This window comes from Archocentrus centrarchus, chromosome 15 (genome assembly GCF_007364275.1).
Source record: "Archocentrus centrarchus isolate MPI-CPG fArcCen1 chromosome 15, fArcCen1, whole genome shotgun sequence".
Lineage (NCBI taxonomy): Eukaryota > Metazoa > Chordata > Actinopteri > Cichliformes > Cichlidae > Archocentrus > Archocentrus centrarchus.
Window position 1 is genome coordinate 21,629,768 of NC_044360.1, and position 23,363 is coordinate 21,653,130.

The 23,363-nt window shown below is 41.4% G+C and overlaps 1 protein-coding gene across 4 annotated transcripts in view; it reads left to right on the forward strand.

The window, feature by feature from the left end:
• micu1 (mitochondrial calcium uptake 1) overlaps positions 1-19,000 on the forward strand; it is a 38,944-nt gene extending 19,944 nt beyond the window's left edge. Inside the window, exons 6-15 of one of the 4 annotated variants that reach the window (XM_030747780.1) lie at positions 894-905; positions 7,987-7,992; positions 8,711-8,825; positions 10,470-10,552; positions 10,956-11,156; positions 13,364-13,501; positions 14,925-15,033; positions 17,824-17,913; positions 18,109-18,311; positions 18,456-19,000. In XM_030747780.1, coding sequence (XP_030603640.1) covers positions 894-905; positions 7,987-7,992; positions 8,711-8,825; positions 10,470-10,552; positions 10,956-11,156; positions 13,364-13,501; positions 14,925-15,033; positions 17,824-17,913; positions 18,109-18,269 — 915 coding nt within the window. In that variant the 3' untranslated portion in view covers positions 18,270-18,311; positions 18,456-19,000. Of the gene's footprint in view, positions 1-893; positions 906-7,986; positions 7,993-8,710; positions 8,826-10,469; positions 10,553-10,955; positions 11,157-13,363; positions 13,502-14,924; positions 15,034-17,823; positions 17,914-18,108 lie in introns of all 4 variants that reach the window. The other 3 variants (XM_030747781.1, XM_030747782.1, XM_030747783.1) reach the window with 3 other exon arrangements.
• The last annotated feature ends 4,363 nt before the right edge of the window (positions 19,001-23,363 follow it).

A 23,363-nucleotide genomic window follows, 5' to 3' on the forward strand; every position in this document is an offset into this window, starting at 1 on the left:
TCAAAGTTAACACAAAACTAAAAAGTGCAATGAGTTAGACCTACATGAGATGGCTAGTATAGTGGTAGTATACGTTTAAATAATGAAATTGATGGAAAGTACATTTAGGTACAACAGGAGCGTTTCAGCTGGGGGTTGAGAGGTAAACTAAAGCTAAAGTTCATAGCAAAGAGGACGTCATGAGAGGTCTCCTAAAAGATCGCTGTACGTCACTTCCTGTGGTTTTATGGAGAGTAAGTAGCCAAGCTGACTGTAATGCTGCATAGTTAAAGGGGAATATGTGTAGGTGTTGCAAACCACTTAATACATCCTTCTGTCCACCATCTCCTGCTGACACTAATTTGTTCCAGGTTCAGTCTGTATGTAAGACAAACTTGTGTGGTTGTTTACCAGTTGTTGTTCATATGGACTCAACCTGTTCATTGTGTTGCTTTCCATCCTGCCCAGAGTAACATGATTGTTTTAGAAATTTTTAACTGCTTGTCTTTGCTCAACAAATTGTTCAAATGTACCTTTTCTCCACTGTTGATTCACTCCCTCGCTGCGGTTATTCTTCCTGCCCTCATGTTTGTATGCTTTCAGCTGCAGTAATCCTATATTGATGTGACCTGATGTTGTTAACTGTTGATTATTCTCTCATGCTCTTATCAGACATTCTCTCTCATTCATGTAACAAATAACTCCCCATTTTCTCTCTTCTCTTCCTCTTGAAAAACTGTCATCCTCAATTCCCTGTTTCCCAACATCCCTCGTTTTTTCTCTCTCTTCTCCCCAATCATTACATCTGCTGATCCCCACTCTTCACCCTCCAACTCCCCAACCCTCCTCCCCACCTCCACTTCATCTCCTCTGTCTCGCTCCTTTCTTCCCGCTCTGCCCCTCCCTCTCTGCAGGACTTCTGGCAGGTATGGGGTGTGTGCCGAGCAGCATGTGTGCACCTGAATGAAAAAAAAAAAATTGCACTCTGTAGCCTCTTGCTATTCCTTCTATCTCCTTTATACTTTTTCCTCCTCTCCCTTTGATTTCTCTACTTTCTTTTGACTACTTGCTCTTTCTCTGCAGTAATATGCAGGGCATAGCTGTTCACCATTGTTAGTTCAGGGGAACAGCTATTTAAACACTTTTTTTCTGTATGTACCACATCTCATTATCATCAAGCGTGAGTGTCCATCCACTATGACTAGGACAGCAGCAAAAATGTGCATTTTAATTTTTATATTTTCCCTGGATTGCCAATAACAATTCCTAAAATTCCATTCAGGTCTTTCCTCACGGTTTCAACATGCTGTATTTGTGATGGAAGTAGAATAAGGTTCCACTGTATTTATATATAATAAGCAGAGTATGGCCATGTAACATATTTCTTAATGATAGACTGGTAACCGCTTTAGCCACGGTGCAACAGGACGGTAACCTGCACAAGCATGAGCAGTAGCTGCTTTAGTAATCAGGGGATTGGTGTGTTTAATTATTAACCACTTTTTTAACAAACTTTAAAAAAAATACTTGATCATATAAATGCTTATCTGCCCTATGCAAGTACTAGCTGCATAAAAACAGCAGCACTCTGAGATGTCTTATTTTGGCTTATTTGGTTGCCATAGCACTCTCCACCTCTGCCTTGCCCATTAATTATATATGCTACAGTAAGACACCTGATACTTGTTTTTAGTGTAGTGTAAATGTTGAAGAGATTTGGTTTTGAAGTCGGTTGAATGGCTCTGTCAGTCAGCAATGCGTAACGATAAGATAATTGTAGCTAAGGACATGTTACAACCTGTTCATCATATCCTGACTGGCAGTGTGATAATGTGAAGTAGGCACACGCCCCACTGTGTGTGATCCTGTATCAAATATGCAAACTCAAACACTGCTATTGTTATTGGACATTATGTTGGAGACCTTCCCAGTGCCCTTTGTATAGCTTTGCTAGAGGCAGCTATATGCCATGCCTTCCCTGCTGAATTATTGAAAATGCAGGCTATAGTTTGCCTTGACAAGGATTATTAAACACTGCAGCACTGCTATATAATTTATATATACTAGTCAGTTCCGCAATGTAAAGTGCACCTACTTTTATATGTAAATTTTAGATTTTAAAGTATTGCAAAGCTGGGATGAAAAGGGCCGCTAAAATGATTACTTTCTAAAGGGTATTGGTCAGTAAGACATCCTAATGGTGCTGTTCCCCTGCACTCTCACTGTCTTGCTTTACACGCACACCTTTTCTTCTCATCTTTCATTTCTTCTAACAACAGCTGTAGCTTTCCAAATGCTTTGGCACTTGAGTTGTTTCCCAGCATGCACTGCTCTAATGCCTGCCTCTCACAGAGAAAGTAGCTGGTGGCGGCGCCCCCTCTCTGTGCATGATGGCATCACGAGGTGATTTTAGGCCCAGAACAATGGCTCTGTTAGCTAATGTCAAGGCTGAATTGATGTGCTTGATAGTCTTCACAAATCCATCCTCTGGACTGTCGGGTGTCAGTGCTGCATGATTTCTGTAGAGCATGGTTTAGAGTTACTGAAGGCAGGACTTGGTTTGTGCCTTTAAATGTATGCAAACTGTTCCTACATGTTCTGGCCTGCTCTGTTTATAAAGCCACACTGTCTTCCGGATGACCCGCAGAGACTGAAAGTCGACACCTGTCACTCAGAGGGAGTGCAGAGCCGGCTGCTCCGATTGAAAACGAGCCACTTGTCACACCAACTGTTGTCATGTTTACCCTTTCTGATTTCACAGGAAGCTCCTAGGGGCTGCTGTTTGGACTGATCCAGACCAATACATATTCTTCTGCTGTGTCTAACTGTCTACGTGCTTTCGTTGACCTCTCTGTTTTGTTAACTGTGAAAGCTCACACAAAAACACACACTGAATATTCCTGATCTTCTGGTCTTTCTCCCTCTCTTTCTCTCTCTCTGTCTTTCTACTGTGTTAGAGGTTGGGTTGTCTCAAAAGCTGGTCATTTAATTCGGTTCACCCTTTCTTTTATAAGACAGCTGCCAGTCCTCAGTGAACGAAATTTGTTTATTGAGCGTTCCACATCAGGAAGCATTATACTGAATGTGCTCTCTCCATTAGTTATTAATGGCACACCTGCTTTGTGGTTACCCCTGAGACTAGAGGTGGCTAATGCATTAATTTTTTCTCCTCCCACACACCTGCCTACCCACCTACAGGATGTGTTGTTTTGGTCCAAAGATGCGATCATATACAGGGAGAAAATATTGTCTGCGGCGAAGTAACCAAGATGAAAAATCGCATTGTCTTTGTGTTTGTTGGGGAGGATATACACTGCTCAAAAAAATTAAAAGAGCACTTTTTAAACAGTGTAGCATCAAGTCAGTTAAACTTCTGGGATATTGGTCTGGTCAGTTTAGTAGCAGAGGGGGTTGTTGATCAGTTTCAGCTGCTCTGGTGTTACTGAAATTAACAAGTGCACTAGAGGGGCAACGCTGAAACGACACCCGATACAGGAATGGTTTTACACTGGAGACCACTGACATTTTTCCCTTCTTCATCTTTTCTGACTGTTTTTTCACTAGTTTTGCATTTGGCTAGGGTGTCACTACTGGTAACATGGGGCGATACCTGGACTGTATAGAGGCTGCACAGGTAGCACTGCTAGAGCCCTATAAGATGACCTCCAGCAGGCCACTGGTGTGAATGTCTCTGACCAAGCAATCAGAAACAGGCTTCATGAGGGTGGCCTGAGGGCCCGATGTCCTCTAATTTCCATCAAATGACGTGGCATCCTTTCATTCCTAACACATTAACCAGTCCACATCAGTATAGATATCCAGCATGATCCCCCCCCCCCCCCCCCCCCCCCCCCCATTGAAATCTGATGTGTGCTCAAAGTGTTCTTTGTTGGCAAGTGGGCTTGCAGACAGTCAGACCATTCAGAAATGTCAAGCTCAGACCTGGATTGACTTTACCCTCAAGCAGGTCATCCTGAATTCAGTTTTCCCTGAAACTCAAATCTTTTATTGTACCCACAAAAGTGACAGTAACCTTAGAGCTACCACATCACACACTGGAGTGCAAAGGACATAATGGTACTGATTCATTTTTAATGCACCCCTTGTCACTTTCCTCCCCTCTTTCACTCATTCTGCACTGTCTGCCTGTCAGACTGCACATGTCGCTGACTTTTTTTTATTTCTTTCTTTTTTTAAACCAGTTTATCAACACGGTCCAGTAAACCAAGTCCCTTTGCATTCAGATGCAAGGTCACTTAGGGACAGGCATCACTCAAACCCATGCACACTCGACATATGTGCATTTATTAACAGTGGAATGAGAGCAATTTCCTTTTGTCACTGGCTGAGGGTTTCATCTATACAGGCAAATCTCAGCCTAGACCCATAAATTAATGTCTTTGGTGTGGCACTCATGGAGGAAAAAGATAGGAGGAAAATTGATGGGTGACAAATGACATATTTTTGGTATCCAAATGTCTATACAAGCGGACTGCAGAATAGTGTGAATTATGTCTCATATCAATCAAAGTTGCTTCAGCTGATGTCTGTTTGCTTTTGTTATGACACTGGATGTCAGAGATTTGATCTTTCTCATCAGCACAGCTGTGTTATATAGTCATGTCCATAGGTATTTGTGGCTTTAACAAAGAAGTGATTGGCTGTTTTTATTTCAAACATGTAAATATAAATAAAACAAAAATACACTGTACACAGGGAACAAAGTAAAAGAAAACAAATCTAAAGATGTTTTTTAAACTGTATATATATTTTTATACTGTATGTATATTTTCAGCTGTGTTTAGAAAATCTTTTCTAACTACTCCAGTGAAATGAATAAGATTCGGCCCTTTGGTTATGCTTGCTGTACAGGTCTCACTTTTTTGTTTTCTTAAAGCTAGTTAAAATTTGGTCGGGGTAGCCTTGGCCTGTTCCTTAGCCTGGTGCACTGGAGAGCTTAGCCCTGACCACACTTTAACTCTCTGTGCACTCTTTGCTACCAGTGCTGCCCAGACAGCAGCTCTGTGCTTCTGCCTCACCTCACAGGCTAGTTAGATTGTTCAGTCTGCCATCTGGACACAGCCACGGGTCGGCTTTAGTGTAGCTAACACACAAAGACATGTATGAAGACATGACCAGGCTCAAGGCAAACATCTAAAAAGCAGTCACACTCACATGCATGCATGAAGTTGGCACAGATTAATAGATACACACAAAGAAGGCATTAGGTTTTAATTTACTTGATTGCTGCAGCAATCAGGCTTACAGTCATTTAAAGATCAGTGCTTTGCTTTGGGAAAAATCTACAAGTGTTAAATACTGTGTTTTTTTGGTTGTTTTTTTTTTTTTTTTTAAAGTAGTTCGGAGCCTCTTAGTAAATGCAGCAGCGGGTTTTATAGGCATAATGTCCTCCCAGTTGAGCTATCAAAACTAATGAATTACTAACTGATTAGACACAGAGACTAAGTGTCTTAGGAATCAAGTAGCCTAATAGCTGCGTTTTGTAGATAAGTCTTTTGTCATTTATCTGATATAATACTCTCTGTGCATTTTTGTGCCATTCACTGGCTTTTTACTGGAGCATCCTGAATTGCGTATCTTGGAAGCCGAGGCTTGCACTAGTGACAGAAAGATAGAGGATAAAGTGTAAGTCCGGCCATGATCCCTTACAACAGTGCTGCAGGATCTAAGGAAGGGAAAGGCAGTATGAAACATGGAGCACAGCTTGATATATACAGTGCCATACCTCTTCTTCTTAACAGAGTGCGCAGTGTTGCATCACACTATGATGGCACACTGTGTGTGTGTGTGAGTGTGAGAGAGAAAGCAAAAATGAAGAGGAGATGCTTTATTGTCAGCTCATTGGCACTGAAAGCTGTGGCTGTAGAGTGGGATCCTAAAAGATAAAATTGGGTTGTTTACCTAGTAGGACACAGGCTGCATCAGAGTAGAGTGTTTGTGTGGCTTTTGGGTTAGTGCCTGTTACTGCAGCCTTTAAAATAATATTGGATTAATATGGTACTAGTTTCCATTGCGGGGCCATTTCATAACCCCATTTACGAAAAATGTATTTATTTTCTTTGTAAATTGTATATAAAAACAGCCCATTTTGACTTTGACTTCAACAACACGTTTCACATAAAGTGGGGACACGGGCGCGGTTGCCACTGTGTTGCATCAACTCTTCCTTTAAAAACATGCTGTAAGCATTTGGAATCAGAGGGAATTACTGTATTACAGTATTAAAAGAAAAATGTTTTAATGTAGGATTTCAACAGTTTAGGTCATTTAAAGTGTGAGGTGATGGTCCCCTCCTCTTTACCCTGTTTGACATGGATCCATGATTTCCAAATAGAATTTCAAATTTTGATTGGCTGATGTTTGTGTTTGGCTGATGTTTCCTATTTCATCTCATAACTGATCAACAGTGTATAAGCACAACAGTTTGTGTATATACTCAGTATCATCTCAGGCTTCAATTGCATATCTTTATGCAACGGTCCATGTGTTATCACAAAGCAAACACAGCATGGTCAGCTACCTCACAGCACTCAGTACCATTCCTTCTGGAGTGCATGGGCATGTTGAGGGAAATGTCATTTTAAATTAAACTTTTGGGTTTGTGTGTTCATATTTTTGTTGGGTATGGTTTTAACAGGTTTTAAGATGACATCAGCAAATTGAAATTTAGAGGGAATTATAATTAATTTTAAATGGTGTCTCAACTTTTTTGGAAGCTGCGGTGTATTTGGATTTGTGTTCCTCCAGTGCCATTATTGGCTTTTCTATGAGGATGCTTTTATCCTTGACTCAAACCAATGAAAGATGTGATATTATGCCTAATGTGCTTTGTGCCTCTGTTCTGATCTTTATAATGAGGCCCAGTGTGTTTATGTCTCTTTGTGTGCAGCCTTGTAGCTGTCACATTGTGCCCACTGGCATGCACACTTGTGTGGCAGCGTTTGTCTTTTCTGTTTTGTAGACTGGTGTTATATCTCAGCCTTGCCTCAGACCCAGAGAGCTTGTGCCATGTGTCATTGTTCCCAACTTTGGGGACTGTACCAACCTCTTTCACTCTCACCCTTCTTCTTTTTTTGCTCTCTTCTTTCTTGTACTCTTTTACATTTATACAGACAGTAACACCTGTAAAGCACCTGGAATTAAAACATTGCCCTTTACTGTCTTCCTTCTTCTGTCACTTCCTGTCAAACAGTATCATAAAAAAATAACTTTCTCTTCCTCCGATTGCCCCTTTCTCCCCACTCCCTTCTCCTTAGACCATGAATGTTTCAGTAATTAAAGTCACAGTAAAAACCGATGTTGTCTTCGCATCCTGACTTTTAAGACTGAGGATAGACATGAATTGGCGATAGAGATCAATTTTATGAGCTCATACTAATTGTATTAAGCAGCAGTTATACAGATTCTATGTAATGAGAAGGGAGTCGGGTATGGGGTAATAATTTGAAATATTTGATATGAAGGGGGTGCCACCAAATTTTTGTATTCATATATGTTTCAATTAATGTAATTAATATAGGGCTGCTTCCCCTGCAAGTGATAATATGAGATTAGCTTTGATTTGTAGTGTACTCAGCATGCAGTTCTTGTGATTATACTACTACATCAGTTGGATTCACTTCAGTTTAGATATGCTAAATGTACACTCAATGTAATAATGTGTAGCAGAGCAAATCATAGTCTTAGTTTGATTATTTATTGTACGTTAATTGTAGTTGAATACCGTGAAGACTGCAAAGCGTAATTGAATTCTTTGAGTGGCATCGCCCAATTATCTTGTTTTGAGCAAGATTGTTTCTGTGTGTGTGTGTGTGTGTGTGTGTGTGTGTGTGTGTGTGTGTGTGTGTGTGTGTGTGTGTGTGTGTGAGTGCGTGTGTGTGCGTGTGCAGCAATGTGAATGCTAAAGAGAGCAGAGGCCATGATTTTTTTTTCTAACAGTTGTTTTTCCTCCCTCCTCATCCTCCCCTGAAATGGACCTATTTGCAGATGGAGGTAACGCCACGTGGGCCAACCCCCCCCCCCCCCCCCCCCCCCCCCCCCCCCCCCTCCACCCCCTCACCCCTCTCTAGGCATGCTCTGTCCGTCTGTTTGGTGGAGAGCTCTGCTAGTGGGACACTGTCTTTCAAGTCTCTGTCACTGAGTGTGTAGTGTGCATGTGATGAAATCACACTTTCATGCAGTGCTGTGAATATACACATGGAAAACATAGTTAACTGTGTGTTTGTGTGTGTATGTGGGTGTGCAAAAGAGAGATAAATTCACCTTGTTTTTAATGACTAATACACTGGGTTGTGTTACAGATATGTTTAATAGTGTGTGTTTGTGCTGCAGTCTCTCATGACGTTTTCCCTCTCTTTGTCAGTTTCTCACTGTGAGTACGGTCTCTGGTGGATAAATGGTTTTGTACTTGAACTGACCACTGACTAATCATCACCATCCTCGCCTACCTGTTTGGCTTCATGTGTATGCAGCACTTGCATGACTGTTAATGTGATAACTTGTCTATAAAAAGTAACTTTTTTTAAGTGTGTGTGTGTAAAAGACCAGAATGTGTGTACATTTTTGTGTTTGAACCAGTCTCTAATTAGGCCTCGCTCTTACACACACACACACACACACACACACACACAAAACTCCACAGCTGTAGAAGCTGTGAAAAGTGTTTAATATAACTTTTCCTTTTTTTGTGTGTCCTGACCTGGATGAGCAGAAGATTGCCCAGGAGAGGGAGAAGTTTGCAGATGAGGACAGCATATTTTACACACTGGGAGAATGTGGCCTTATCTCCTTCTCTGACTACATCTTTCTCACCACTGTGCTGTCAAGTAAGTACATTGTTGAAATGTGCAAGACTGCTTAGAATTGAAATGGTTTATATGACCTGTCTCATTAGGTATGACATCCTTTAAATCTCATGCATGGTTCACAAATCAAACCTCGTGAGGGTCTCTTCTTTGTCTTCTCTGCTCTCTACATTTCTGCTGTCACTTAAGAGAGAAGGTGAAAGAAAGGAAATCTTTCAGTGTGACATTATTAGGTAGAATAGGACATGTGGCACGTGGGTTTGTAAATGTTAATGCGAGTCGACCAAGTCAGCTTATTCGGATGTGTTCCACAGATCAGCCTTAACTTGATCTAGTATCGGTCATTGATACAGGAAATAAAACGCCTCTCCTCTGAATGTGTCGGAGTTTTTGGGAATAAAATGAAAACGAAGCTTGAATCCTTCCTCTCCAAAGGCTAGTAAACTTTTATCCCTAGCTCAGCTAGACCTTTTATTATAATCCATTTATATGGAGGAAAAAAAAAGCCTTAAGGGAAATTTTTCAAGGACAAGTCATTTTTTTAAGCAGACAAAGCCGGATGCATTATGGTTGGTTCCAGTCCATTTAACATAGTCACAAAAACAGCATAAAGGGCACATTTTGACTACTAGGTTTAGATTTACACCTCATAGTGGCACACATTTACCTCTTTGATATCGTCTTAATCCTTTACAGATAGAGATAAAGATTAATCTTCCATAAAAGGAATTGAGGGATGTTTGAAGCAATAAATACTCGTAATAGTTAACTGTACACTAACAGTGTGAAGCTCTGAAAAGAATTTAACAATATAGGAGAGATTATATAATGTTTTATACTGCATGTTATTGTTTTGGTGTACAAATTACGTGGATGAGTCAAAATATTATGACCACTCACAGATGAACGTGTAAATTTTGATTGTCACATCTCATAACAATGTTTCGCTGCTCTGCTCTGCAGCAGGTCAAACAATTAATGAGAGATAGGGTTGGTCCAAGAAACAGGGTTGGTAATAGCGCCTGGCACAAGCTACCACCAGGCACCTTCAGGCTTCTTATAAAGTCCATGCCTCAGTGGGTTTAAGCTGTCAGCACTCAAAGGACCAGCTGCATATTAAGCGAGGGTGGTCATAACATTTTGTCACATTGGTGTTTAAGTCTTACAACATGTTACAGTTTAGGTCATTTTCTAAAATCAGACAGTAAAGGTCTAGTTACTTAATTTCATAAAGTAAAGGTGTATAGCAGAGTAAATACTTTTAACTATCATTGCATAAGTGGTTACATGGATGTAAGTGTTGTCTTTGAGATGGAAGTATGGGCCTGGAGAAATTGTAAATGTAAAATTACACTCAAAAAAGATTCTGGTTATGTGATCATTAACGATGACTTTGTGCAGCTGATGGTTAAAAAAAAAATGCACAAAAGTCTGCATATTGGAAACAGTGAAGAAAACAAGTATGGTATGCTCATATACACTGTGCAGTGTGTTTTTAGCAGAAGGTGGGACCGATTTTGTTGTGCAGTTTGATGGTTGTTTTTCCTGTGTGAGAACTTCATGTCACCCCCAGTGAGGTGAAGGTTGAAGATACTGCACAACTATTTCTTTGTTTATCTGGCTTGAACTAGTGTGACTTTTCTTTTGTTTTGCTCTTGTGTCCAGCTCCTCAGAGGAACTTTGAGATAGCTTTCAAGATGTTTGATCTGAACGGCGATGGAGAGGTGGACCTGGAAGAGTTTGAACAGGTTAAACTAACATCGGCAGCACGTCCTACGTGCAGAAGATGCACACGAACTGGCACAAAATCATCATATTAAAAGTGACAGGAGCTTAAGAGAGAGTATTTGTATTCAAATTTAATATCTAGAGTAGCATCTAGTTGTATTATAGTAACACACACTGGCAGGTAATAAAGGTAGGCTCCCACACTGATGTCTACCAGTGTGACATTTTCTCAAAGGGGAACGATAGGTGCTGTACTCAGCAATCTGTGATAACAGCATATGCAGCTCAGGTTATCTTATACAGTTGTACATGTACAGTATTATTATTGTATTAAATATTTAAATTTCTAAGACTTAATAGAGTTCTGTGCCCTGAAAGTAAATAACTACTTCTAAAACTCTGGCTAACACTCCACATCTGTAGGTCCAGAGCATCATTCGTTCCCAGACCAGCATGGGCATGCGACACCGCGACCGCTCCACCACAGGAAACACCCTGAAGACAGGCGGCTGCAGCTCCGCTCTCACCACATACTTCTTTGGAGGGGATCTGAAGGGCAAACTCACCATTGGCAGTTTCCTGGAGTTTCAAAGGAAATTGCAGCATGACGTGCTTAAACTAGAGGTAATGAAAATGGAAAATTAATGAGGAGAGGATTCAGCTTCAATTTTCAATCTACTGGTTTACTGCAGTATGTGTACAGTTACAGTTCATTTGAATGTAAATGCATTTTAAGTCTCTGTACTTATTAGGAGCTCCAGAGGAAAATGAATTGCTTTTTCCACGCAGAGGAAACCAATCTTACTGTCAGTATCGTATGTAGTCCCAGAGTAAGGTGACAGTTAAATCAAAGAAATGTTTCTGTCAGGGGAGAAGGAAGGAGGTAGTGACAGGTGGTTTTACACACAAAGTAAAAACAAAAAGGATGATGAATTCACTATGTGGATTGTGTGTCAGCACTACACTGTCAAACCACCTTTGTTAAATGTAAGAGCCGTGCCTCTGCTGTAACAACAGTGGACCAGTGCTGCTGAGCATATGGTTGTGCTGGTATTTAGCATGCCTAGTGCCTAAATGATGCTCCAAACCACAATGATTGGCATTATCAGAGGCTCAGAGGACGGGACTCACATTTGAGCAGCTGCAAGAGAAGAAATACTGTGTGTTGGGTCTTAATGATGCCACACTGTACTCAGTTGGTGAAATCATAACACAACAGATAAGGTTGACTTCAGTTTAACACTGGTTATTTTATTCCTCAAGATTTTTTCTTTTGTTTGCCCTCTTTTTTTTTTTTTTTTTTTTTAACTGCTGAGCCTGCAGCTTCTGTATTTTCCCTTAAGGGGTGTCCACACAGGAAGCAACCAGCAGAATGTCAATGGTATTCAGCAGCATCAAGTGACGGCAGGTGAAATAACTGCTGGCAACACAAAATGGATCCTGAGTTTAACTTTTCTTGTCAAGCTTGACAACCGATTGAAGTGACTAGCATTTCATTGTGTTTGCCAAGGCGTCTCGAGACTCTTTCACATCTGTCGTGTTCAGTGTGAGCTTGCTCTCATCTGTGTACAGAATGGGACACCAGTGGCAGACCTGCCAGTTGTGGTGTTGTCGGGCTAAACCCAATCGAGCAGCACAGTGCACAAAAAGAGGACATTGGGACCTCATGCCATCTTTGTGGAGTCTGCTTCTGAGCGTTTGCACATGAGTAGCCCTCTGGGGGTCATTTTGTAGGTCCCTGGCAGTTGTCCTGTTCCTCCTCACACAAAGGAGCAGATACCGGTTCTGCTGCTGGGTTCATGCCCATCAACATCCCTGTCCAGCTCTCTTTATGTAACAGCCCATCTCCTGTCCTCCCTTCGACACTCTCAAAGCTGTGCCGGGAGACACATCAAAACCTTCTAGAGACTGATCATATGGTTATGCCATCCTGGAGGAGCTCGACTACCCGTGCAATCTGGATGGGCTCTAGGGATCATCTCTTGCTACAAGTAGTGACAAGAACAATAGCAAAAAAGCGAAACTAGAAAAAAATCAGTCAGGAGGGATAAGGAGTTGAACTCAGAGGACACCAATCTTACTGTCTGTATTTCTATGTAGTCCCAGAGTAAACTGACAATTAAATCAAAAAATGTTTGTGTCAGGGGAGAAGGAAGGAGGTAGTGACAGGTGGTTTTACACACAAAGTAAAACCAAAAAGGATGAGGAGTTTTACATGATTCTGCAGGTGGTGGTGTTGTCTCTTCAGTGCACCTGTTGTCACTTTCATTTGCACCAAAGCAGGTGAAATGGATTCACAAAGGTTTATGCTTCCTAACTGTGTGATCAATGTGTTCCCTTAATTTTTTTGAGCAGTGTAGATTAGGGGGTTACCTAGGAAACTGGAGCCTGGAATGTCTACTAGGGACCAACGATCAGCTTCACAGTGATGCACGACGAGCCAGTTGCTTCTTGTGTGGACGCCCATTCATAGTTATAACTCTCATGATGATGAACTTAAACGTCAAAGAATGCATGTCATTCTCTTTATCATAAGGTGGGCAGCTCAGGCTTGTTTTGGATTAGTCACTTTCTGCCTGCGGGAAATGCGTCGTCTCTAGAGGTCAACAAGTTCAGAGAGAAATGTCAAGCGTGCTCAGACGTAAATCAAGTGTGCTGACTTGACTTGAGGCATACTGTTGTTGCAGCGAAACGTTGTAAAAAGACACGTGCACATTTAATGTCACCAGTGCCAGCTCTAAGCGTGGCTCAACTTGAAGCCTGACACCAGTATTTAATGTTTGTTCTACCACATAGGACTCAGTCTGTTTTTCTCTCTTTCCCTTTCCTAGTTTGAGAGGAACGATCCCGCGGATGGCAGAATCACTGAGAGGCAGTTCGGAGGTATGCTGCTGGCCTACAGTGGTGTCCAGTCGCGTAAACTCAAGCATATGCAGAAGGGGTTGAAGAAAATGTTTAAGGATGCACAGGTAGAGAAATCTGTCTTTTTGTGCATGCTTAAATGGAGCTCTGGAATAAGCCTTAGTGACTCTGTGGTAATATGTGGTGCTAGATGTGGTGGTGTGAATGTTTTAATTAGCCTACATGGGGGGGATGCGTGACAGACGGTGCATGCTTAAGGGACAAAGAGATTCTACAGGGGCATTGTGAGTCTTTGTGAGAGGCTGGACAAGAGGTAATACATCACTGAGAGTGGGCAGCACATACAGTGTCTGATATTATCCCCCTGACCAACACTCAGTCTCTCTAACCACCTCTGTCTCTACTTTGGGATGACTAAAGTCACTCCAGGCAGTGCTCTGTCTTTGAGCATAAGTTAGCTCTCTTCATCCGTCTCTGAACTTCTCTGTCCGAATATCCACAGCATTACATTATGTTTATTTTTAACATTATCCTTCTAATCTTCTATTTGTTGATCTCCAACTAGAGTAGTCTAAAAAACATAGCCATGTTGCGTTAAGTATTAAAATTCTCCAAATCAGTGAAAATGTAAAGATATTAAAGTTGTTGAATTCTGTACATGTCTTTTCTATTTCCAGTTCTTTGCATGAACTCTGGTTTGATGCTGGTTCGGTTCCACTGTAATGAGCCCCATCAGTCAACTGACTGAAGTTACGCCCATGCATATCGTATTCCCAGACGTGTTGCGGCAAAATATGTCCCATTTCAGTTTTTTTTAATTTAACGATTAGTACTGTCACAGAGCTGTTTGTTATACATTAAAGCACCACAGATGTCACCCTGAGCTATGATAAGGCATGTCTGATGGTTAAATACGGTGATTAGGAGAGAAAAGAAACAGAAAGCAGGGAAGTGACTGTTCCTTCCAGTCATGATGGGAAAGATGAAGCTGGGTGCTGCCAGAGTTGTCTCCCTAAGGAATTAAACTGCAGCAAGCATCGCTCCCTGTCTGTCTTTCCTTCATTCACTCTTTACCCTGTCTTCCTCAGTTTTGCTGTCAGTCTGTCAGCATTGGCAGAACCTGTGATGTAAATGACCAAAGTATTATTTACAGCCTAAGACCAGCTGTTCACTTTTCTTTGCAAATGAGCTCATCAGCAGTGCAGCAGCTGTGTGACTGTGTGTCTGTTTATATGTGCATGTTTGCTTTAAGCTGTCTGTCCCCCTTTTCGTCTGTGGCGCAATGTTTAACCATGTGTGTCGAAAGCTTATGCACACTTCCTCTTGTCATTTGTCACACTGCTTATGACCTCCAAATATGGTATTGTGCAGTCGCAGCTCTTGTCTTGACAAGAGTTGGCTGATTTTTATTTTTTTCCCCCCAGGATTGGAATGCTGTTATGGTCCAAACAAAAATGCAGGAATGATTTGTTACTGATTTGGCAAACATTTTTTTTTTTTCATCCCAGTTCTTTTTGTCTTCTTGCGCAGGGCATCACATTTGAGGAGGTGGAGAACTTCTTTACTTTCTTGAAGAATATAAATGATGTGGACACAGCTCTGAGTTTCTATCATATGGCTGGAGCTTCCATTGATAAAGGTACACCCACAGTCACCCTTTACTTTGACATTCTCTCCAATCCCTAATTATCCCCCTTTAGACTTAACTGTGCTCAATTTCATCATCTGCCTCTCATGGCTGTTAACACTCAGACAGCCATATCTGCTTCCCACATCTTTTTTGTCTGGCTTTTCTCCCAAACTAGGCTCAGCTATTTGTCATCTGTTTGTCAGTCCATCCATTTATCTACCTCTTCTTCCCCTGGGCCTGCAGGAGTGTGCATATTTAAACATTAAAAACTGCTTATGCACACACAACAGATCACTTTGTGCTTCTTTGTGCAGGCTAGTGATGTCCTCTAAAACATGCCAGCATTATCACTGGGCGAGTGGATGATTAGGGTTGGGCTGGATACTGGAGTGTGGCATGCCAACAACAGCTGAATGCAATTCACTATTATTTGCATGTCACCAGTTGTGGGTTAACAAGAATTAAGTAATTTCCAGTCACCCCAGTGCACTTCATAATGTTGCATCATATTTAGCTTACAATTTAGAGAGAGACTCCATGATGCAGTGATCCTCTTTGCCCAAATAGTTGGCGACAGTGGGGAAGAAAATGGTCAATAAACTAGAAAATACCCTGAGGGAGAAACAGGCTCGGGGAGGCTATGCAGCCATCACTGGCTTGAATGAACAGAGAAAAAAGAGCTTATAGTGTAACAATAAACACTCAACAAGTTGGTGGGGCCAGTCACCTATAAAGACACCTGCGGCTCCAAAGCCAGAGACACCTGTAGAAAGGTGCAAAATCATAAACTACACCAGACGTAAGACGCAGGGTTAATGATATGGTAGCGCAGGGATCCAGAGAGTGGAAGAGAAAGGAGCAGAGGGGTCAGTGCGTCAGAGAGCAGCCAAGCTCTGTGGCACCGTTACTAACTTATGATTCCAGGGTACCTGATCCTGCCTGAACTATAAGCTTTATCAAAAAATAAAGTTCTTAAAAGTCAAGAGGGTGTCTACTTTCTGAACCCAAATTTGGGAGCTGGTTCCAGTGGGAACCCTGATAGCTGAAGGCTCTGGGATTCACAAGTTAGACTGCAGTTTAAAGGCCAGGTGCTGTTTTAGGATAATATTGTACTATGAAGTGTTTGAGATATAATGGGGCCGATCATTCAGGGTTTTCTGTGCTACTATTTTAAATTCTACACTTGAGCTGATGAAGGAATGCTAATATGGGAGAAATATGGTCTCTTTCAGTACTTTCTACTAGTACCAAAGTACTTTTTGAGGCCTTGAAGTCTCAATCATTTACCAGGTAACAACAGTTAAGTGTGTAAGAGTTTAGTTTAGGTCTTAGGATGGAGATTACATCTGGTCCATCAGCACTGTAATCCCTAAGATCGTAGTTATGGCAGAAATGGGGGCACTTATTGTTACTGTGGTAACAGCAAGGTTGACAGAACGACTGCTACAACTTTTTACAGCGCAGCCAAACTCCAGCTGCTAAATGACCTTTTTTTTCATTATACCATGAACACCTGCAGCCAAATTCATGCTGCACACAGCGCAGTAGTGGTTCTTCTTCAACAGCAGGACACTTTGAAAAATTGGTTAACTTGCCAACATAAAAGCATCACAAATGGAGTTTAGGTAAAGAATAACTCTCGTATTAAGATCACAGAGTTCACTGTGGTTGTGCTGTTCTCAGTGCTATAGAATTTATTTACAATGCTTACTGGTGAAGACTAATTACTAAGCTTAAAATCACTTATTAAATCACTTGTTGTCTTTAACTGGCTCAGCATTTTCTGAATTCATTTGTCAGACAATGAAAATCTATTTAATGTGAGAACAGCGCAGGCAGATGAGACCGGTGGCTTTTATAGTGTGGCAGTTGTTTGAGGAGTCAGTGTTTCCTTCGTTTGTCGCAGTGATTCAGTCCATCAATAGGCCTCCATATGTTTTCTGTCTGCACATCCATTTGTTCTGTTTCATTTATGAAACAGCTGCTGTGCTGAGGGAGTGAAGGGTCTACCCTGAGGTGTTTGTTTCGGGCATTTGGTTTCATCTACACAGTAACAAGCTGCGTATGTGTGTCAGTATATTTGTGAGTTTGCGTGTATTGAAAAGGATGCAGGGTTCACAGAGAGCTGCCAGGCACGTGTCTGCAAATGATCTGCACCCTGCTGCCGTCCATGAACTGCAACTGTCTCTTTTCTTTAAGCTCGAAGGAGCTCTTGTAGTATTTTGAGCTTTTTTCATGTCTTTGTTACACTCTTTTCCTTTGCTTTCGTCTTACACTCAAGTCCAATGATTTCACACCCTTTCAGAACAGTTTCTCGTGTGTGGGTGTGTGATCTGGATCTGTAACCATGTCTTTATTAAAGTTATAAAAGAAGGCCACTAATGAGGTTCTCAGCAGCATGATTTGGCTCATCTTTTCCTCTCACATTTGCAGGGAAATTTTGTTGTTCGTTCCCAGCTCATCTTTCATACCTTCCCTCCTCCATTTGTGACAATCGGGAAATCTCGATTAAACTAACATCTATTTGTGCTCCTTGAAGATATTCCTTGAAGAAGCTTGTTTCCCCCCCCATTCTCTGTCTCCATTTCCCTCTCCTACTCAGTACACCTGCAGCTTCTTAGTCCAGTACCATTCTCTTTCCTAATGTCTGCTCTTTCTTCTCCTTTCAGCCCTTTCAAACCCTTTCTATAGATCCAGAGCAGTTTGATTTGCACACACTTTTCTCCACTTGCACCATTGATGAGCTGTGTGAGTCTGTGCCTGTTTTTCTCTCAGTGAATCTTTCTCTCTGTCTTTCAGTCACCATGAAGCAGGTGGCCCGCACTGTAGCAAAAGTGGAGCTGTCGGATCACGTGTGCGACGTAGTGTTCGCGCTCTTTGATTGTGATGGTAAGTAACTGACAGGCTCATCATATCCCTCTGCTGTAAATATTTATGGAACGCAAATAAAGCCTCCGGAGATGGAAATCATCAATAAATGGAAGCCAGTTCTTCATATTACTTACTCTTCCTTTATTATTTCATCATCCCACTCCCCTGTCCATCACCCCTCTCCCCGTTTTCTCTCTTGTCTGCCTTCCTCAGGGAATGGGGAGCTTAGTAATAAGGAGTTCATAGCCATCATGAAGCAGCGGCTCATGCGTGGGCTAGAGAAACCCAAAGACATGGGCTTCACTCGCCTTGTGCGTGCCATGTGGAAGTGTGCCCAGGATACCGCTTGGGATTTTGCCACACCAAAGGCATAATTTAACAGGAGACAAGTTGCAATTGAGACCGGAAGACAGCAGGTGTGTAGGGCAACATCACCAGTATCATCAAAGGCAGTCTTGCTTCAACAGGTTTTATGAATTTCAATAGACAATTAATACACTGATCTCATTAAGACTGCAGCTCTGAGGGGCATCATCAGTCATTAACGCATGTTGCTATAGTTCCAGCTATCAGTATTGGGACCGAAGCATCCTGCTGCAGTGCACCGTGTCCTGAAAGGCTTCTCTAATGTGCCAGTCTGAGGCATCGTGGGTGTTTGTATATCTGAAAGTATACAAAGTTTGTATTTTTTTTTTTTCATATTTTATAAAGGAATGCAGGATCATGACCAGAATATTGCAACTCTGTCAAATGCTAAAAACATCACTTTGCTATTCCATATTTAACTCATTTTACGGCAAACGGGCAACACAAGAAGATGAATCAATCTGATCTGACCTTCAGTTGTATACAGGCTGCAGTCTGTTCTGTGCTGTTAACAGACCCTGGATGTTTCTTTGGTGGGGAAAAAGTCTGTAATGTCTTTAGCACCTCTTCATTCAGTCTGCATCTTTATAATGTCCCATAAAAGATTACCTATGCTTGTCTCACTCTGCCTTGTACTGTTCAAAGTATGTGTTCTTAGCATTATTATTCCTCACAGAAACACTTTATATATGATGGATGTTAAAGGAAATACTCTATTAAAAAGGCCACAGTAATGTAATGGTGATTAAGCTTTTTATTTCTTAATGATAGTGTTCTGCTTGGCTTGTGAGTTGTTGTCCTGCCATGTTCTCATTTTCACTCTTTGATTGTGAGGGAAGCACAGCGGGGGATTAGCAAGACTATTCTTTGGGGCACCTGGGAAGTCATTTGCCAAGTGTAATGATTTTCCAGGCAAAAACGCACGGCTGATTGTATTCCTTGGCTTTGACTTCATGCCCAATGCAGTAAATGTGTGTGTGCGTGCGCAAGAGCAGTCAGCAGTTTTGTCTAATTGAAATGGACAGGATGGGCAGTCCTCAGCCTCTGCTGCCCATTAAAAGATTGTCCTGCAGCCCTTCGTCGCGCGCACACTGCTGCAATTTGCTCAAATGAGCTGGCTCGCTCTCTTCCACATATTACGGCTGACAGACGGAAGTGGTGCTCAGGAGTGATTGCTAGCCAGGAGATCGGGTGCGTCGACCTCTCATCGGTATTCCTCGCCCGTGTTCTTTTCAGAGTTTCTGTCTGGCATTTCAATCACACATAAGTAAAAAAAAAAAAAAGATTTTTAACCCATAAGAACCCACCGTGACACAGGTGTCACCGCCCTTTTAAATGCTCTGGAAATTTTCGTTTTCAGCTGTTTCTCATATTTTAACCCATGGAGTCCCCAAGTGACACATAGTGAACAACCTGATGTGGTCATGTGACATGTCATGTGAGTTTATGTTACCTTGACAACATTTCCAAGATGTCCGTGTGCCTGACTGGCTCATGTCACAGAGCAAGCCAATTTTAAAAAGCTTGTTTTTTGTTTCAAAAGGTAATATTCAAGCCATTTATCAATTGTTTTCCTTCAATTACAGGTCCTTGATAGTATTCATTCTGTACTGATCAAATTCTTTCAATAATTTGATATAAAACAAATGAGGAAAATATAGCTGTGACATATATGTCACATCGGGACTTTACACAAAAAATTTTCATTAAAAACCCCATGTGGCATATTTGTCACTAAAAGAAATAAAGTAATGTTCTGCTGAGGTTTTTTGGCTGATTTAAGTTAAGAAACAATTGCTGCTCCCCTAATAAATATAAATTAATAAAATAAATTAATAAAAAAGTTTCTACTGCAAAATATATTCACTATAATTCATTACCATTTTATTTGTTTCTGTAGCATGAAGAACAAAAAGCGGTACAGTGTCCAGGATGCACTAGAAATTATTCAAGGAGATGACAGTGAGTTTGAGGGATGTGAAGATAGCTCAGATGAAGACCCTGACTATACTCCCAGCAGCAAAGACATTGATAATGATGAGTCTAGTGAGTCCTGCGATTCAGACGATAGTGAGTTAAATGAGGAACCACAGCCAAAGATGAATCCTGCCCAGCAAAATACTGTTGTTTAAAGGAAGAACTCTGCCATCAAACCAAAACTACACAGTGTTTGCAGAGAACTTTTTCACTTCAGTGGCACTGGTTCTTGAGCTTCTACAGTGGCAGATCTACTTTGTAGGAACAATCAGAAGCAATCGCCTGGCTGGCTGTCAGCTTGAGGATGAGAAAAGTCTTGCCAAGAGAGGCAGAGGGGCTGTTGATGCCAGAGTGGAAAAAAAAGAAAGCATTGCCGGTGTCAAGTGGTATGACAACAGATGTGTTACCCTGATCTCCCCTTACTGTGCCGCAGAACCTCAGGACAAAGCTCAATGCTGGGGCAAATGAGACAAAGCATTTGTGGAAGTCAACAGGCCACACACTGTGAAGGAGTAAAACACATACATGGGAGGGGTAGACCTCCTAGATGCATGTGTTGGTAGACACAAGTACCACATGAGGTCACGGAGGTGATACCTGTACCTGTGTTGGCAGACCATAATGCTGGCCATGGTAAATGCATGGCTGCTCTACCATCGCGACTGTAATCTACTTGAAGTCAACAAGCCAATGAAACAAAGGTGCTACCAGGCAGAGGTGGCATCAAGCTTAATTCTCTGGCACTCACAAAGGGGTTGACCATTACTCTGCACCACATCTCCACCTCCACCACCAAAGAGAGTATGAGTTCGCTTGGAAAGATGTTCGCTTGGAAAACTGGTCACACTGGTCCAAGCGGACCTCACATACACAAAGGTTTTGACCAAGAGTAGTTTATTGGTCACTTTTTCAGTTTTGTTAACAATTCCACTCATTTGTGAAGAAGACTTCTAATATGTAGCTGTGCGCAAATTTTTGTGTTGTAAAGCAACTCTAAGGAGGATTTTGTTGTTGAATCCAAGAGCTAAAGTTATTATTTTGACCCACTGTTGTGGAAATAATAATAAAAAGGGAGTAAGTGTTACAAAGCAAGAAAAGACTATCAAGCAAATTCATTAATATTGAGGATAATATGTACCTTTAACGCCCGATGTGACATATCAGTAACATTTCAGATCTTTGCATCTGGGGGAAGTTATTTTGAAAAAAATGTCAGAAATATTTTCTTTGTGATCTGTTCATTAAGAATGATGACCCACATAATTTTCCTCCAAGGAGAAATGGGTGTGGGTTCTTATGGGTTAAAAAGAATTATTGCATCACTTAGATTCTCCTTCAAGCATTGAGTTGCTGTCCAGTGAAAGCCATGTATCTCCATTATGCCAACTTTAACATTAACTAAGAATGAGAGCTTTGTATCCAGCTATCCACTTCATTGAATTATTTATTGATTTCTTTAGCTTACAAAGTAGATGTTTGTAAACCTACAAAGAAATGCCCAGTGTTTATGTGCTGTACTACCTTGCCCTGCAGCATTTCCTTCCTCATAAGAAAGGCCCATGGCAGCTGAAGATCCTGTTTGCCCAACGGTCCAAAGAAATGCTGACATTCTTTGGACCGTTGGGCAATTGTGCACATTTCAAAAAGCTGTGGTCAGTCTGCATTTTGCCTAATCATTTCATTTGAAATCATTTTTCTCTGCACCTTCTAACCCACAGCTGCTTCGCAAACTGCGGCGCACGGCCTCCAAATGCAACAGCAGTTACATCTGTGCTCAAAGATTGCCGAGTAACGGTTCTACAGTAACCGCTTCTCAACAGCTCATCCATGTAAAACCTCAAGCACGCACGCTCGGTCACATTTCTCTGCTTGATGAGCGCTGGAGCAATGCTGAGTGGTTAACTGTTGCCAGGCTTGGGAGGGAGGCTATATTTGGAGTGACTGCAGACCTCGCTCATAAGTCAACGGCTCTTTCTGTGTAATCAGTTCATGTATAAATATAACATTTCCCTCCTTATGTATACATGTGAACTGTATGAACAGGGTATGTGCTGTTCTTCGAATCTAAGCCTCAAGCTTTTTACACTGAAACCAGCGAGTGGATTATTCATTTGGTCATAATGTCATCCTCTTAAAATAACGGCCTAAGTCTTTTTTTTTTCTTTTCAGGTTTTTCAGAAAAAACAAACTGAACCAAACATTGAAAATATGATTTAGGCAAAAAAATAAAACATTTGTTAAAAAAAAAAAAAAAATGCCTTAGGGCATTATTTTAAGAGTGTGACAATATACCATTTCCTATCTGCCAGGTATTACGAGTTAATGAAAAAATATACTCTGCAGTGAGAGCTCACCTAGTCAGCTTTTTATGGCGTCCAAATTATTCAGCCTTTCAATCACCTTTCCTACTTAACTATAAGGAGTCGAGGATAAAATTACAAAATAATTTAGGCAGTTTAAAGCCACTGACTAGAGTAATATCTGCCAATCCGAGTCACTGCAATTAATTGACTTTTCACCATAGCCTTTAGAGAGTTTAAGGGGAAAAATTAAATCAGCCATTGTCTGATTCAATCCAGCAACCGTTTGCAGCTGCTGCTGTCGAGAACTGCCAAGTTTTTACTGCCAACGTTCAAAGTAAACTGTTAATGCTTTATAAAAGAAAGATTCATGCAAAATTCACTGTAAAATACAGGTACATTTACACCAATATCTCAGGAAAGCTGGCTGTAGGCAGGTTTTAGTGAGGCTATATCTGCATTTCTTTAAACTGTGATTAATGTATATAGTCTAACAACAGAGCGATAAACATTTCATTTGAGGTTCGAGGTGAGCCGGCCAGATGAGGTCACACCTCCCTGTAACTTGGTGCCTGTGCTGGTTTCCTCCCAGAGCCCTGTACAGGCTGCGGCCCACATTTTCACTTTATGACAGCTGGGATAAACTTGCCCCCACTCCCACCCACAACCTGAGTTACACAAACTGTATGGAATTGTCTCAATACAGGAAATTAGCTGCTCAGAGTAATCAGGTGACACTTTCCATACAACTACCAAACATGATACTGAGGGCAGTGCTACCCCACTGCCATCTAGTGGGAATTTAACTAACCCTAACCGTCATTG